We start from the raw sequence: 15,192 nt of genomic DNA, 5'->3' as shown, positions 1-15,192 counted from the left end.
AGGTCATGAAAGAGATAGAATATACGATGCAAGATTTTAAGGCAAGTAAGGTAAATGTGAACAACATATGAGATACCCAGGTGCAGAAAATTGTGAATAATCCATACTTTAGATAGAGGGCTAGAAGCATTGGGATTCAGTATCCAGGGAGGATAGTGGTGTCATTAGTGGAATATCTTCCAGCCTATGGTTTCTAGGTACCGAGAGATTTAGCCAAGAGAGTAAAGAAGAGTTAGAGACGATGTGATGTCTCGCTTGATGTTCCAGAATAACATAAGGGAATCTATTATACAAGCAAGTTGAAGGAAGGTTTTGAATAGTATAAATAGATATGTATAGGTCTCAAGCTAAAGTATAGTAAAGCGACGAGGTTTTATGACAGTAGTAAGGATGAGAAAGGGCAAGTGAGAAGGTGACGAGAATGGATAAGTCCTCAAGATTAAGACCATGAAAACAAGTGAGCTAATGGTTTCTCTAAATTATAGAAAGTTCAATATAGCCTGAATGAACTCAAAGGAATCTAAGACTAATATCGTCAAGAGTGGAATGAGGGTGTGATTGTGATAGATAAAGGATGACATTTGGGCCTTCGATTGAGTAATGACTTGAAGAGGATTTCATGAATTGTACGGGATTAAAATACCTATGTAAGGTGAGTCATATTGTGATGCTATAAAATATGATTATGGAAGTATGGTATCACCTCTAGGTGGATCAATCTAATCACTCTAGATATCTCCGATGAGACGTGAGCCCTAACTGCAATGTTACATAAGAGATCAAGTTATCAGTGGTAGATGATAGATCACCATTAAGGTGAATCAACAATGGATGGACAAAAGTCACAAAATATGAGGTGAGATTAGGCCGTCATTCTTAAGATGAACAGTAATGAGAAAGCATTAAAGGATATAGATTTATACATATGGGATAAGCAACGAACATATATTATGACCTACTTAGATGCAGTAAAGTCATGCGGATAGATAACCGGGCCTATGAAATAAGATATAGCAATATTCATAGGTTCGACAAAGTACCGAGCGAAGAACTTTAGTATACCAATAGATGCCCAGAGGAACATCTTGTCAAGCTCTGTATATGTTAACAAAGTGAGGCCTAGAGATAGGCTAAAAGCTGGAGGAAAAAGGAGAGAAGAGTCGCATAGGCGCACTTACAATGTCAAAGTCGTACAAGCTGCATGATAGAAACTAGAAACAGTTACAAGATTGGATGGATTCCGAACATGAGTCGTGGTGTGAGAAAGATGCCTAAGGGGGGAATGCCCTGGCCTTTGGGATTCATTCACAGAATAGTTGCCTAGATGGAAAGAGGAGTACTAAAGTATTCGGAAGACATAGGTTATGAAAATGATAAGTACATCTGTCAACATTCGAGGATGAATGTTCCAAAGGGGGGAATGACGTTACACCCCATACATTTGTATGTAGAAGTATGCTATAAGTAAATTGATGTAAGCTCGGAAATGAGATGTTACATTCTGCATTTTTGTACGTTAAAGCTTCATCGTAAGTTAATCGACGTAAGTTCGGGAATGAGATTTATTTTGGAATTAATAGTATTATGTTATTTCAAACAAGTGACAAATTAATTCTTGAATATAAGAGGGTAAGCGAATCAAAGAAAATGGGTTATGTCGAAGTTTGGCAATTTGGGGATAAAATACGGTCCAAGCTATAATACCCTGTATTCATGGACTATTGCCATACAAGGTACCACATGATCATGATAGTAAGGTATATAAGGTGTGTTAATAGTGAGTAGTATTTTAAGTAATTTGAGATAATTCTTAATTATGTGAGTAATTAATTAATTGTTGGATTAGTTGGGAATTACCAAGTTAATTAAGAAAATTGGTAATTAATTAAGATATTATTAGATAAGAATTGACCCCCCCCCCCCTCAAATGTGGGAGCCAACCTTGCCAATTGATGACTCTTAATTCATTCTGTTAAGGTGTCTTATTTGGAGGCTAAGTCATCACCTTAGTGGGCCCCACACCCACTAAGGTATAAGACTTTTCTAATTCACCTCCCTATACATAATTAAAAAGAATAGATTGCTTGCTAGAGATTACGGATGGAATTCTCCAAAAAGAATCTCATATGATACCTTATAACGCTACGACAACGGGATTTTGCAATTCAAAGGGAGTACGATGCAATCTTTCTCAAGAATATCATATGGATTTTCCCCTACTTCGTTCCACTGTTATGTGGTTTGTCGCAATTGACGTGTGTTAAAGGGATTGTCAAGAGAATCAGCTCAGGTATGTTAAGGCTATCCCTTCTTTCCTTTGGCATGATCTATACGACACAAACGAAACGAGCAAATTCACAATTTCCATAAATGACTCTATTCATAGAAATACTATAGATGCTTATGTTTCTTGATTCCCCATGTGTCATATTATTCTATCATATGTTCATGGGTCTCAGAGGCTTTTTCCCGGGGACGTTGCATTTCATGCCCGTAGGTCTCGATAGACAAGTTGAGAGTCCTCCAAGTAGGCTATCAACTTAGCGAAAGATGTTTGTGCGCTTCATTTGCTCCGGAGTTGCTTATTTGGTTTGTATGATTTAGACATGTATTGATTGGTATGTCGGGGCCCTGTCCCGGCCTTATGACATTTATGTACTCTTAGAGGCTTGTAGACATATGTCATGTATATGAAAGATTGTATGGCCTTGTCGGCTTATGTTCAGTGTAAGAGTGATTATTTTGGCCTTATAGGCCTGTACGTCATATGTATAAGTCAGCATATCAGGTTGGGTCATTTTATGTGGAGTTTTCTCTCATGTTTTATTCTTGTTACCTCATACAACCCTTCTGGCCCATTTATCAATATTGATGTAATGAGAAAGATACGTTACGTTAGTACTCAGTTGAGTAAGGGCACCGGGTGCCCGTTGCGGACCATCGATTTGGGTCGTGACAGCATTTATGAAGGCCTAGATTGCATTTTTTGCTTGTATCTGTGACCATTATGCGATCCGCAAATCCATTATGCGGCCGCATATGTTGCCGCAGGACACAGCTGAAGCTTGGCTTGCTTTCCTTCATTTGTCTCTGCCCTTGCATCCTATTTCATTATGTTTTTTGGGTCACCTACGTTCTAACACACACGTCAAACTGCTCAACACTTACAAATAAACTTATCGAAATTAAAATCTAACCAAAAAAGTGTTACCACACATGGGTTGCCTCCCAAGAAGCTTGATTTAAAGTCGCGGCACGACGATATTGCCCCCATTTTGGCTAATCATTGGTGGGGGTTGGTGTAGGACCATCTTTGAGTGCAAAATGTTCTACCAAGTGCCTTTCTCCAATGATTTCGAGGTAATGCTTTACCCTTTGGCCATTTACTTTGAAGGTTCGAGTCTCGTCCTCGGATTCCTATTCAATGGCGCCATAGGAAGACACATTCACAACTTTGAATGGGCCAGATCATTTGGATTTGAGTTTTCCCTGAAAGAACTTCAGTCTTGAGTTGAAGAGTAAGACCAAGTCACCGGATTTGAATTCTCGCTTCAAAATCTTCTTGTCATGAACAAACTTCATTCTTTCCTTATACATGGATGCATTCTCATAGGCATGAAAACGGAATTCTTCCATCTCATTGAGTTGTGTCATCCTTAGATTAACAGCTTCGGTCCAGTCAAGATTTAACATTTTCAATGCCCACATAGCTTTGTGTTCAAGCTCCACTAGCAGGTGACACGCCTTACTAAAAACCAACCAGTATGGTGAGGTGCCAATGAGAGTCTTAAATGTTGTCCGATATGCCCATAATGCATCATCTAGCTTCTTTGACCAGACGGTTCTATTTGCATTAACAATTTTTGCTAGGATGTTTTTGATCTCCCGGTTGGAAACTTCAACTTGACCGCTCGACTGAGGATTATAAGGGGTGGCCACCTTGTGCTTAATTGCATATTTTTCGAGTAGTCCGGCAAAAGCTTTGTTGCAAAAGTGAGAACCACCATCACTATGGATGTCCCTTGGGGTTATAAACCGCGTAAATATGTTCTTCTTCAAGAAAGCGGTTACACTCATTGCTTCATTGTTCGGCAAAGCAATTGCCTCGACCCATTTGGAGACATAATCTACTGCCACCAAGATATATGTCATGCCGTAAGAGCTTACGAAAGGACCTATAAAATATATTCCCCACACATCAAAGATCTTGACCTCCATCTATGGGTGTCTAACGGGGCTAGTGAGCCCGTTTCCAGACCAGTCCAAACCGGTTAAAACCAGAACCGGCCTGAACCGGTAGAAGGGGGTCGGGTAGGGCTGGGTTAAAAGGGTAGGAGGTTTGGTCCTTTCACATTGGGGCTATCGGTTAACTGGACCGATCAAACCCGATCAACGATTTATACTGTACAACCGGTTAACCGGCCCGGCCCAGACCGGTATAACGACTACTTAATTTTTTTATTTTTTTATTTTATTTTTTTTTAATAATGGGGCCTTTGAATTTACTCTTTTTTTGTTAATTTACTTGTTGTTAAATGTAAAACTTTCAATTTGTAAGTTTGAATTTTGAAATTAATGTAGCACTTGCAATTTAAATGCAATTTTTTCCTCATTTTCATTGTATTCTTTATATTTTTACTTTATATTAATATAACTTACAATAGTTTTACAAAAACAAAATACAAAAAAAAATTAAAAATTACGCTAATCCAGTCCGGTCCCTTGTACCCGTAACCCTTACGGTTCATTTTTTACTCGGATGAACCCGACTCGTTAAACCCAATAAGCCCCAACCCGTAACCAGCCTGGAACCCAACCCGTACGGTTCCAAATTTTACCTACCCAGCCCGGCCCGGGCCACCCGTTAGACACCCTTACCTCCATCACAAAGTTCATAGGCATCTCATGTCTTCTAGAAGTTGACCCTTATCTTTGACATTGATCACATGCCTTGACCATTTGGTTTTCATCTTGGTAGATCGATATCCAATAATAGCCACATTCAAGTAATGTTGTATTGTGGTCCGGGCCCAGGCCAAACGAGCCTGGGCTTGAGGCGGGCCGGGCTGAGGCGGTCCCCGGCCAAACGGTCCCAATGTGTGGAACCGGCCCACGGCGGTCTTAAGCCCATATGGTCCCGGGCTAAATGGGCCGGGCCCACGGGCCTAAAGAGCTTTTTCCGTTTCAGGCTATTTTTTTTAATTTCTTTTATCTAAGGTACTTTCTTGTAAACTATATATGTATATACTAGTATAAATTGCTTATATATAGCTATATAAATATATATAGTATGTATAGTATGTATATATAAGGGTGTATTATGTGTATATATAATTATATATTGCCTTATATATATGTATGTATATATGTATATGTATATATATATATATAGTTTATATGTATGTATGTATGTATGTATGTATGTATGTATGTATGTATGTATATATATATATATATATATATATATATATATATATATATATATATATATATATATATATATATATATATATATATATATATATATATATATACATACACACACACACACACACATAATAATTTTTTTTTTTTTTATGTAAGGCACTTTCTTGTAAACTATATATGTATATACTAGTATAAATTGCTTATATATAGCTATATAAATATATATAGTATGTATAGTATGTATATATAAGGGTGTATTATGTGTATATATAATTATATATTGTCTTATGTAATATATATTGTCTTATATATATATACACACACACACATAGATATAGGCTATTTTTTTAATGTTTTTTTTATCTAAGGCACTTTCTTGTAAACTATATATGTATATACTATATATATATATATATATATATATATATATATATATATATATATATATATATATATATATATATGTATATGTATGGCTATTTTTTAAAGTGGCCAACGGATAAATTTTGAAGGCCAACGGCTAGATTTTAAAAATTAGCCGTTGGAGCCCGTTGGGCCCGGTTGAAACGGCCCAGGCCCGCCTGCCGGTCCCGGGCTCATGAGCTAATGGTCTTGAACCGGCCCACCACGGGCTTTTACACCACTAGAGCCCAGGCCCGGTTGAACCAGCCCGTTAGGCCCGTTAGGCCCGCGGTCCTGGGCCGGTCCCGGGCCAGGCCCGGGCCACAATACAGCCTTACATTCAAGCACTTTTGCCACAATATAATTTCCACCATGATGGCCCCCACTGGGGAGTCATGACATGCTTTGAGAATTTGAATTACCTCATCTTTCGGAACACAAAATGATGTTGTCAGTGCAAATCCGGAACAGAAAGGGTTCCTCCCAATAGTATTGCCTACTCCCGCAAGAACTTTTTTTTGATAATCTTCCAATCCGTCGGGGATAATGTCACTAACTAAGAAGTTAGCGATGTAGGCATACAATGAGTGAAAGTGCTAGACAATACCAATATATGTTCAAATAAGGAAGGCATCATTAATTTCAAGATCTTCTTTTCGTATCCCTGCCTCTTCAAGCCTAGATAAGTGATATGCAACTTGATTCTCGGTTCTTTTAAACTCTTGTAACAAAAGAACCCACATAATCAATCTTGGTTTAGTATCCTTCTTCGCCATAAGGTAGCGGAGAGCAGCATGATCGGTGTAGACTATTACTTTGGAACCCAACAAATAGGCCCGAAAATTTTCAAAAGCATAGAAAATAGCAAGCAGTTCTTGCTCCGTCAGAGTGTAATTCACTTGCGCGCCATTGGGTGTCTTGCCTACATAGTAGAGAGGATGAATAATCTTGTTATGTCATTGACCAAGTACGGCTCCAATAGCTACACCACTAGCGCAAGACATGAGTCCAAATGGAAGAGACCAATTTAGTGTGACAATAATAGGTGTCGTGGTGAGCCTTGCTTTCAATTCCTCAAAAACTTTGAAGCATTGCTCATCGAACTCAAACTTTGCATCCTTTTCAAGGAGCTTGCACATGAGACTTGCAATTTTTGAGAAGTCTTTGATAAATCGCCTATAAAAACATGCATGCCCCAAAAAGCTCCGAACACCTTTTACCGAAGTAGGAGGAGGAATCTTGAAAATGATCTCGATTTTTGCCCGATCAACCTATATGTCTTGCTTGGATATTTTGTGGCCCAGAACAATACCCTCGTCCACCATAAAGTGATATTTTTTCCAATTGAGCACAAGGTTTGTTTCCTCACATCTTTTGAGCACTTGCTGAAGGTTATCAAGTAATGCTCAAAGGAATCACCAACTGCAGAAAAGTCATCCATGAACACCTCTAAGAAATCCTCCATGATGTCTGAGAAGATTGACATCATGCATCATTGAAAGGTAGCAGGGGAATTGCATAACCCAAATGGCATCCGGCTAAAAGTAAAGGTCCCTTACGGACATGTGAATGTTGTCTTCTCTTGATCCTCTAAGGCGATGTTGATTTGGTTATAGCCGAAATAACCATCCAAGAAGAAATAAAATGTCCTTCCCGCTAGCCGATCAAGCATTTGATCAATAAAGGGCATGTGGAAATGGTCTTTGCAAGTAGAACTATTGAGCTTACGGTAGTCCATGCACACTCTCCACCCAATCACCGTCCCCATTGGAATGAGTTCATTTTTGTCATTTTGAATCACGGTCATGCCTCCTTTCTTTGGCACACATTGCACCGGATCCACCCAAGGACTATCGGTAATGGGGTAGAAAACCCCGGCGTCCAACCATTTTATGTTTTCTTTCTTCACCACCTCTTGTATGTAAGGGTTTAACCTTCTTTGATGCTCCACGCTAGGTTTACTCTTGCTCCAATTGTATCTTGTGCTCACAAAATTCCGGCGGGAATCCCTCGGATATCCGCTATTATCCACCCAATGGCCTATATATGCTCCCTCAAGGTATTTAACAAGTGTTCAACCTGCACATCATTCAACAAAGAATAAACAATTACCGATAGAGTTTCATTAGAGCCAAGAAATTTATACCTTATGTGCAATGGAAGTAGCTTGAGCTCAATTTGTGGTGGCTCGATAATTGAAGGCTTAGTGGGAGGAGTGACTCTATTCTCTAAGTCAAGAGAAATCTTCTTTGGTGCATAAGTGAAGGACCCAAGCCCTTCTAATGCATTTACCATTTCCATGTATCCTTCCATGTCTTCACCATCAAAATTCACCAAAATAGCCTCCAATGCCTCACCAAGGCATTCTCTTCCATATTTACCTCGACTGCATCCTCTACCTCATCAACAACATCAATCAAGATGCTTTCATATTCATGTGGTAATTTCATACCCTTACTCGCTTGAAAGGTAACTTCTTCATCATTAACTCGGAACTTGATCTCATTTCACTCTGAATCCATGAGTACCCTCCTAGTAGAAAGGAATTGTCTCCCCAAAATGATAGGGATCTCTTTATTAATAGCACAATCTAGGATAACAAAGTCAGCAGGGAGGAGAAACTTTCCCACTTTTACAAGAACATCATCAACAACTCCCATCGGTCGCTTTATTGAACGGTCGACCATTTTCAACCTCATGCTTGTAGGCCTAGGCATACCTAATACTTCTTGCTTGTAAATAGCAAGGGACATTAAGTTGATGCTAGCCCCATTATCACAAATGACTAGTGCAAAATCGCGTAGTCCAATAGTGCATGGAATGGTGAAGGCTCCCGGGTCCTCTTTCTTTTGGACGACGGTAGTTGCAATAATAAAACTAACCCGGTGAGTCACATTCACCACTTCATTCTTGGTGGTCCTCTTCTTAGTGATCAACTCCTTCAAGTACTTAGCAAAACCCGACATCTCTTGGAATGCTTCCACAAATGGAATGTCCACTGATAATTGCTTGAGGATGTCATAAAACTTCTTGAGTTTGCTATCATCAACTTTTCTAGCAAGTCTCTGAGGGAAAGGAGGCGGAGGCCTAGGAATTGGTGCTAGAGTTTTTGGTGCCTCTATTACCTTTTCCTTAACCTCTTTATAGTTCACTTCTTGAGTTCTCACCTTCTTCGGGAGTCTTCAACTTCAACAACAATTGGCACCTCAACTTGTGCCTCGACTTCTTGTTCAAATCTTCCACTTCAACCACTTGTTCATTCTTTCCTTGAAGTATTTTCCCACTTCGAGTTGTGATTTCCATACAATGAGAAGTTGGGTCACTCCCACTACCTTTTGGATTTACAATTGTGTCACTTGGGAGCATGCCTTTTTGCTTCAGATTTTACTCTCTTGAGAGATCTCTCATTCACATCTCCAACTTTTGAATAGATGCGGTATTGAGAGCCCACAAGCTCGGTCATATTCTTCATTGAAGTGTCAGATCTCTCTTGATTTTGCAATACTCGTTCAAGCATGTTTTCCAACTTGGACTCACTTGAAGAACTTTCTTTCTAAAGTGGAGAGTTTGAATATTTCCCCTTTGGTGGAACATAGGGGTTAGAACTCCGATTTGAAAAATTATTGTTGTTGTTACTCCAATTTCCTTAATTTGAACTACCTTGGTCGTTTCACCACTGTTGGTTGCCTTGCCCTTGCGTGTTAGGCCTCCATTAGTTTTGTTGTCCTGAACCTTGGTAGGGTTGCATTTAATAACCTCCTTGAGAGTTTTTGACATAATGTTTTTCCTCGTAATCCTCATTTGACATGGGTTGAACATTTCCACCATGTTAACTTTTTTTTGTTTGGCTTCAATATACATCTTCATCAAAACATTGACATTTTTGGCAAGCCCGGCAATTACTTGATCTCTTTCTTGGTTCTCCTTAATCATGTTGGTCAAGGAAGGAGTACCATATGCAATTTCACTTGTGGTGTCTTCAGAGTGCCAAGCTTGGTTATGTTCTGCCATCTTGTCAAGGATTTGTGTAACCCTTGCAAATGTTTTATCCATAAAGGATCCATCAGCTGCTTTTTTTGCTATGGATTGATTCATAGGATCCAAGCCCATGTAAAACTTTTCCAACCAGATATTATCTAGAAAACCATGATTCGGTGACCTCACTAAATATAGCTTGAATCAATCCCATGCCTCATGTAGATTCTCTTACGGTAATTGCTTGAAGAAGAAAATTTTATCCCGGAGCTCGAACTTCTTACTTTGCGGAAACCATTTTTCTAGGAAAGCTCGGAAGAGTTCGGGCCAAGAATGGATGGAATTACGAGGTAGATTTTGGATCTAATGTCTTTTCTCTCCAATTAGAGAATACTTGAACACCTTCAATCTTAGGGCATAATCTGAGACATGATTCTGCTTGTGCATCGCACACACACCCCAATTTTTTTTGAGATATTGTGTCGGATCGTCATCTATGGAGTTTCGGAAAAATCCCTCTGCCTTGAGCATTAGGATTAGAATATGTTCCACTTTGAAGGTAGAAATATCAACTCTTGGAGGAATAATGACATTTGTATCATCAATATACTCATCTATATCCGCAAAAATATTCTTTTCTTCCGGCTCGTCCATGTTTACCTAATGAAACCAAGCAAATCAAGCAAAATGTGATGGAATAGAAGAAGACGTAAAGTAAAGCACACACTAATTAGTAATTTCAAAACTGTATTCTCGGGTAACGGCGCCAAAATTTGATACGCTCAAATTATACCTAAATAAATGGTGTAAGGCGGTTGATATCAAATATAATAATCCAACTAGGTTGGGGTCGAATCCCACAGGGAATAGGTGTGAAAAAGTTACTTGAATAGTGTGTAACTTGACTTAAGTCGTAATCCTACTCCGTTAGCTTAAAAAGAGAGTGTTGTAATTGTGAATTATCAATAGAACTATTTTGTTATGAAAATGTAACTAATTTAATTAAGGAAACCAAGGTCGTGTCCCCATCAATGAATGTAATGCTATCATTGTTAATATGATATATTTCTAATGTAAGGTCCTTTGGTATGTAAATAATTCTTAAATGACTACCCAATATTTCTCAATAATTAGGTAATGTTTTCTCTTTATGACTTTCCCGAATATAAAAGAGTTATAGGTAAGAACAACTAATGTATACTAAATAGAACCACTTATTCCTAAGCTATTCTATTAAACAAAGTTTAAAGCCTTGAGTTTTTGCTATTCAATTCTACAAAACCCTAACTAAGACTGTATTGTGGTCCGGGCCCGGGCCTAAATGGGCCAAACGGGCCTGGGCTTAGGCGGGTCGGGCTGAGGTAGTCCCGGGCCTAACGGGCCAAATGAGTGGAACCGGCCCAGTACGTTCCTAAGCCCACATGGTCCCGAGCTAAATGTGCCGGACCCGCGGGCCTAAATGGGCCTAAACGGGCTTTTTTCGTTCCGGGCTATTTTTTTTTAATTGTTTTTTATCTAAGGCAATTTCTTGTAACTATATATGTATATACTAATATAAATTGCTTATATATAGCTATATAAATATATATAGTATATATAGTATGTATATATAATTATATATTGCCTTATATAATATATAGCTTATATATATTATATATACTATATCTATTATATACTATATATATATATATATATATATATATATATAGACCCTCTATATATAGCTTATATGTATTAGATATATAATATATATACTATATCAAATTTAAAAACAAAATAAATTACAACGAAATATTCAAGGAATGTCTTATAATTTTTATTATTACGACATTAACAAAAAATGGCAATATATTTCTTAGTCTTCCTCCCCCCAATGGAATGAGCACAACAAAGTACTAATACCACCATTAAAAGGAAAAAAACTAAGGAAGATGTGCCAAAATACAAGTTACATATTAGTCTATGTATTATCTCTAACAAATATCATAAATCCTTCAAGGTCCGGAGGAATTTCCATTGGTGGTGGTGGAAAAGAAGCTTGTTCATCACCACTTCCGGGCAAAGCAGCATCCTACGCAAGTTCCGCTAGCATTTTTTCATAAGCTTCGTCTATCTCCGGTTGTGATTTTGCAAGTCCAAAATTTCTTCTTTCCAAACGGATCCAATCTCTGAAGAGTACTGATTTTTCCAAGCTCTCCCTCATAGACGCTCTATGATCACCAATTTGAAGTCTCGCTTGACTGAAAACGCTCTCCGATGCCACTGTTGAAGCTTGAATACTTAAAATATCTCGAGTCATCCTTGAAAGAACCGATAGTGTTTTTGTTTGTCCTTCCACCATTCCAAAACATCGAATGAGCCGTCGAGATTCTCTGATTCAAGTCCCTGCGACAAATAAACTTCAAGCTCATTTAGTTGTGAACTATCACCAATATTATCACCTTGAGAACCTCGGAACTCCGTCCAAGAACTAAGGGCTTTTAGGCCGGCAATTCTTTTAGATGATTGTGAACTAGACGAAGTAGGAGTTGGAATATTTGGTCTAGCATGATCTAAGGCAAGTTGATACGCATTATAAATTGTTTGAGCATTTATTTTGAGGCTTTTGCATCTCCAAGTGTAGCAAATTCCTCAACTGGAAGTGATAAAGCGTTATAAATTTTTGAGTACCAAAAGTGAGGACCTCCTAATTTCATTGTAGTATTTAACACTGCAGCAACACCAAAAATAAGGGGAATAGGAAAAAAATATTTTTTAAACTTAGCTTTCATAGAATTAATAGCTTGTTCATAAATTACCTCATCCTATGAAAATTGAGTAAATAAATCTGCAAGTGCTTCAATATAAACTAAACAGTTAGAAATAGTAGGATAATATTGCCCAGATAATTTATTTGTAGTAACATGAAATTGTTCTAAAAAGTCTACAAGCATTTTAACATTAGTCCAATCTTGATTTGTAAGGTGTCCATCATCATCATCATCATCATCATCACCTACACGAGCACTATGTGTTGTGCTTATTGGGTTTCTATATTCATATGCAACAACTAAACTTTCATACATGTAATTCCATCTAGTCGGACAAGGTTTAGGAACCTTTCTTTCTCTAAGGCCAAATTCATCACATTTTTTTAAAATAATCTCTAAGTTTACTTCTACGGTTTGAATAAAAAAATCAATTAAGAGCCATTTTAATCTTTTCAATTTCTACATTTAAAACTTTCATACCATCACCGACGATTAAATGGTAAATATGACAAATACATCTAACATGAAAAATATTACTAAATGTAGGATTTCGTGTAGTTGTAAGCAAGCCTATAGCATTAGTGTTACTAGAAGCATTATCCATTGAAACCAACATTATTTTGTCTCTAATGCAAAAATATCTACAAATATCTACAACTGTGTTAGCAATAAACTTACCTGTGTGGCGTGAATTAATTATTCTATAAGCAATAATGCGCTTTTGCATTATCCAGTCCTCATCTATCCAATGACTTGTAACAGTTAGATAATCACAGTCATTACCACTTCTACCAATATCAGTAGTAATAGCAATGCGACAATCTATATGAGTTAATAAATAGTGCAAATATTGTTCATATTCATGTTTATATTTATAAATATCACTCTTTACGGTTGCGCGAGGCCATCCTTTATAAGTAGGATTAAAAATTCTTCTAATATAATGCACAAAATGAGGGTTAGAAGGAAAACTATAGGGTAAGCACATAACAATAACCATTTTTGCCAATTCTTCACGATCTTTAATTGGATCATAATATAAAATGTCACCGGTAATAATGATTCCCGGTTGAACTAGATTTGAACCTGTACTAGGGTTAACCGTAGTATCTACACTTGTCCCCTCTTGCGTAGCTTTCATTTGTAAATATCTAGCTTTATCTCTAGGGTGTTTCAATATGTGTCTAGTCAAACTACTGTCACGACCCAATTCCCGAACCTGGTCATGATGACGCCTCTCGTGAAGACAAGGTCATCCAAAACAAATGAAACACCTCTTTTAACAGTTAATTAACATAAACAAGTCTAAAACATGAAATATATAGCCATAATTGCGGAAACAACAATAATAGCAAAAAGGAAACCATCCCGACATAGCCCAAACCGGAGTGTCACAAGTCATGAGCTACTACAGAATCTGCTATAAGTCTACGAAGTATGGAATCCGATACAATAGTCTGAAGAAAACATAAATGATAGAGGATAGGGGAGACAAGGGGATGCGGACGTCAACAACTATCTCGTAACTCCAAATCGCTGCCTGGTCTGGAAGGAATCAGTGCTCAGGTGCGGACTCTACTATGCTTGAATCTGCACACACGGTGCAGGGATTAATATGAGTACTCCGATCTAGTGAGTAATAATTATAAATAATGACTGAAAGCATAAAACAGGTAAAGGCACAAAGTAATTCTATATTAAAGCAGTAAAAATCATTTAAGGCAGTGAAACAGTGAGAAATCAGTAGGAATCCCTTAAAACCAAGTAAAACAGGTAATTTGACATTTAAATACCAAGTAGAAATTCGTCCCTCGGGCACAGTGTAACTTGCTCAGAATAGTATCAGCCCCTCGGTCTCACTCTCAGTCACTCAGTATAGTATCAGCCCCTGGGGCTCACTCTCAATCATATGGGTACCCGCGCTCACTGTGGGTGTGCAAACTCCGGAGGGGCCCCTTATGGACCAAGCACATCACTCAAGCCACCTCGTGGCAACATCACTCGGCACTCGGCCTCACATCACTCAAGCCACCTCGTGGCATAGAAAGTATCTCATATCACTCAACATGTCCTCACATATGGCCCTCAACCTCACTCAGTCCGGAAATCATCACAAGCCCCTTGGGCATCAGTAAAACAGTAGTGCTCAGCCCAAACAACATTTGAAAGATCATTTAAGTCTCAAATTCAAGTAAAAGTGGCTGAGTTTGTAAAGAAGTGTAAATCAATAGGACTGAGTTCAAGTAGTATGTCAAAATAGTGAGGAAACAGTGATAAAAGTCCACGAAGGATTCAAATAGTCGGCACGAAGCCCAAATATGGCAATAAGCCCAAGTCCTGATGATAACAATTAAGTCTCAGTCAAATACGCGGTAAAAACATCAATCGGGATGGACCAAGTCACAATCCCCAATAGTAAACGACCTTGCACCCGCCGTTAAGCACGTGTCTCACCTTAATATAGCACTACATTGTGCAATCCGAGGTTTCAAACCCTCAGGACATCATTTACAATCATTACTCACCTCAAGCCGGCCAAAACTCTAACTCGCTATGCCCTTGCCTCTCAAATCGGCCTCCTCGCACATCGAATCTGACCGAAACCACAACGAATACGTCACAATAGGCTAAGGGAACA

General features: G+C 38.3%; 1 protein-coding gene across 1 annotated transcript; it reads right to left on the bottom strand.

Annotated features, from left to right (window-relative positions):
- Positions 1 to 3,468: 3,468 nt before the first annotated feature.
- LOC107813835 (uncharacterized) lies at positions 3,469 to 4,218 on the bottom strand. The gene has a single exon (XM_016639143.2). It carries the CDS (start codon positions 4,216 to 4,218, stop codon positions 3,469 to 3,471), a length of 750 nt encoding a protein of 249 aa, XP_016494629.2.
- Between the last annotated feature and the right edge of the window lie 10,974 nt (positions 4,219 to 15,192).

Source organism: Nicotiana tabacum, chromosome 8 (assembly GCF_000715075.1).
Source record: "Nicotiana tabacum cultivar K326 chromosome 8, ASM71507v2, whole genome shotgun sequence".
Lineage (NCBI taxonomy): Eukaryota > Viridiplantae > Streptophyta > Magnoliopsida > Solanales > Solanaceae > Nicotiana > Nicotiana tabacum.
This window is presented reverse-complemented; position numbering and strand designations above follow the sequence as displayed.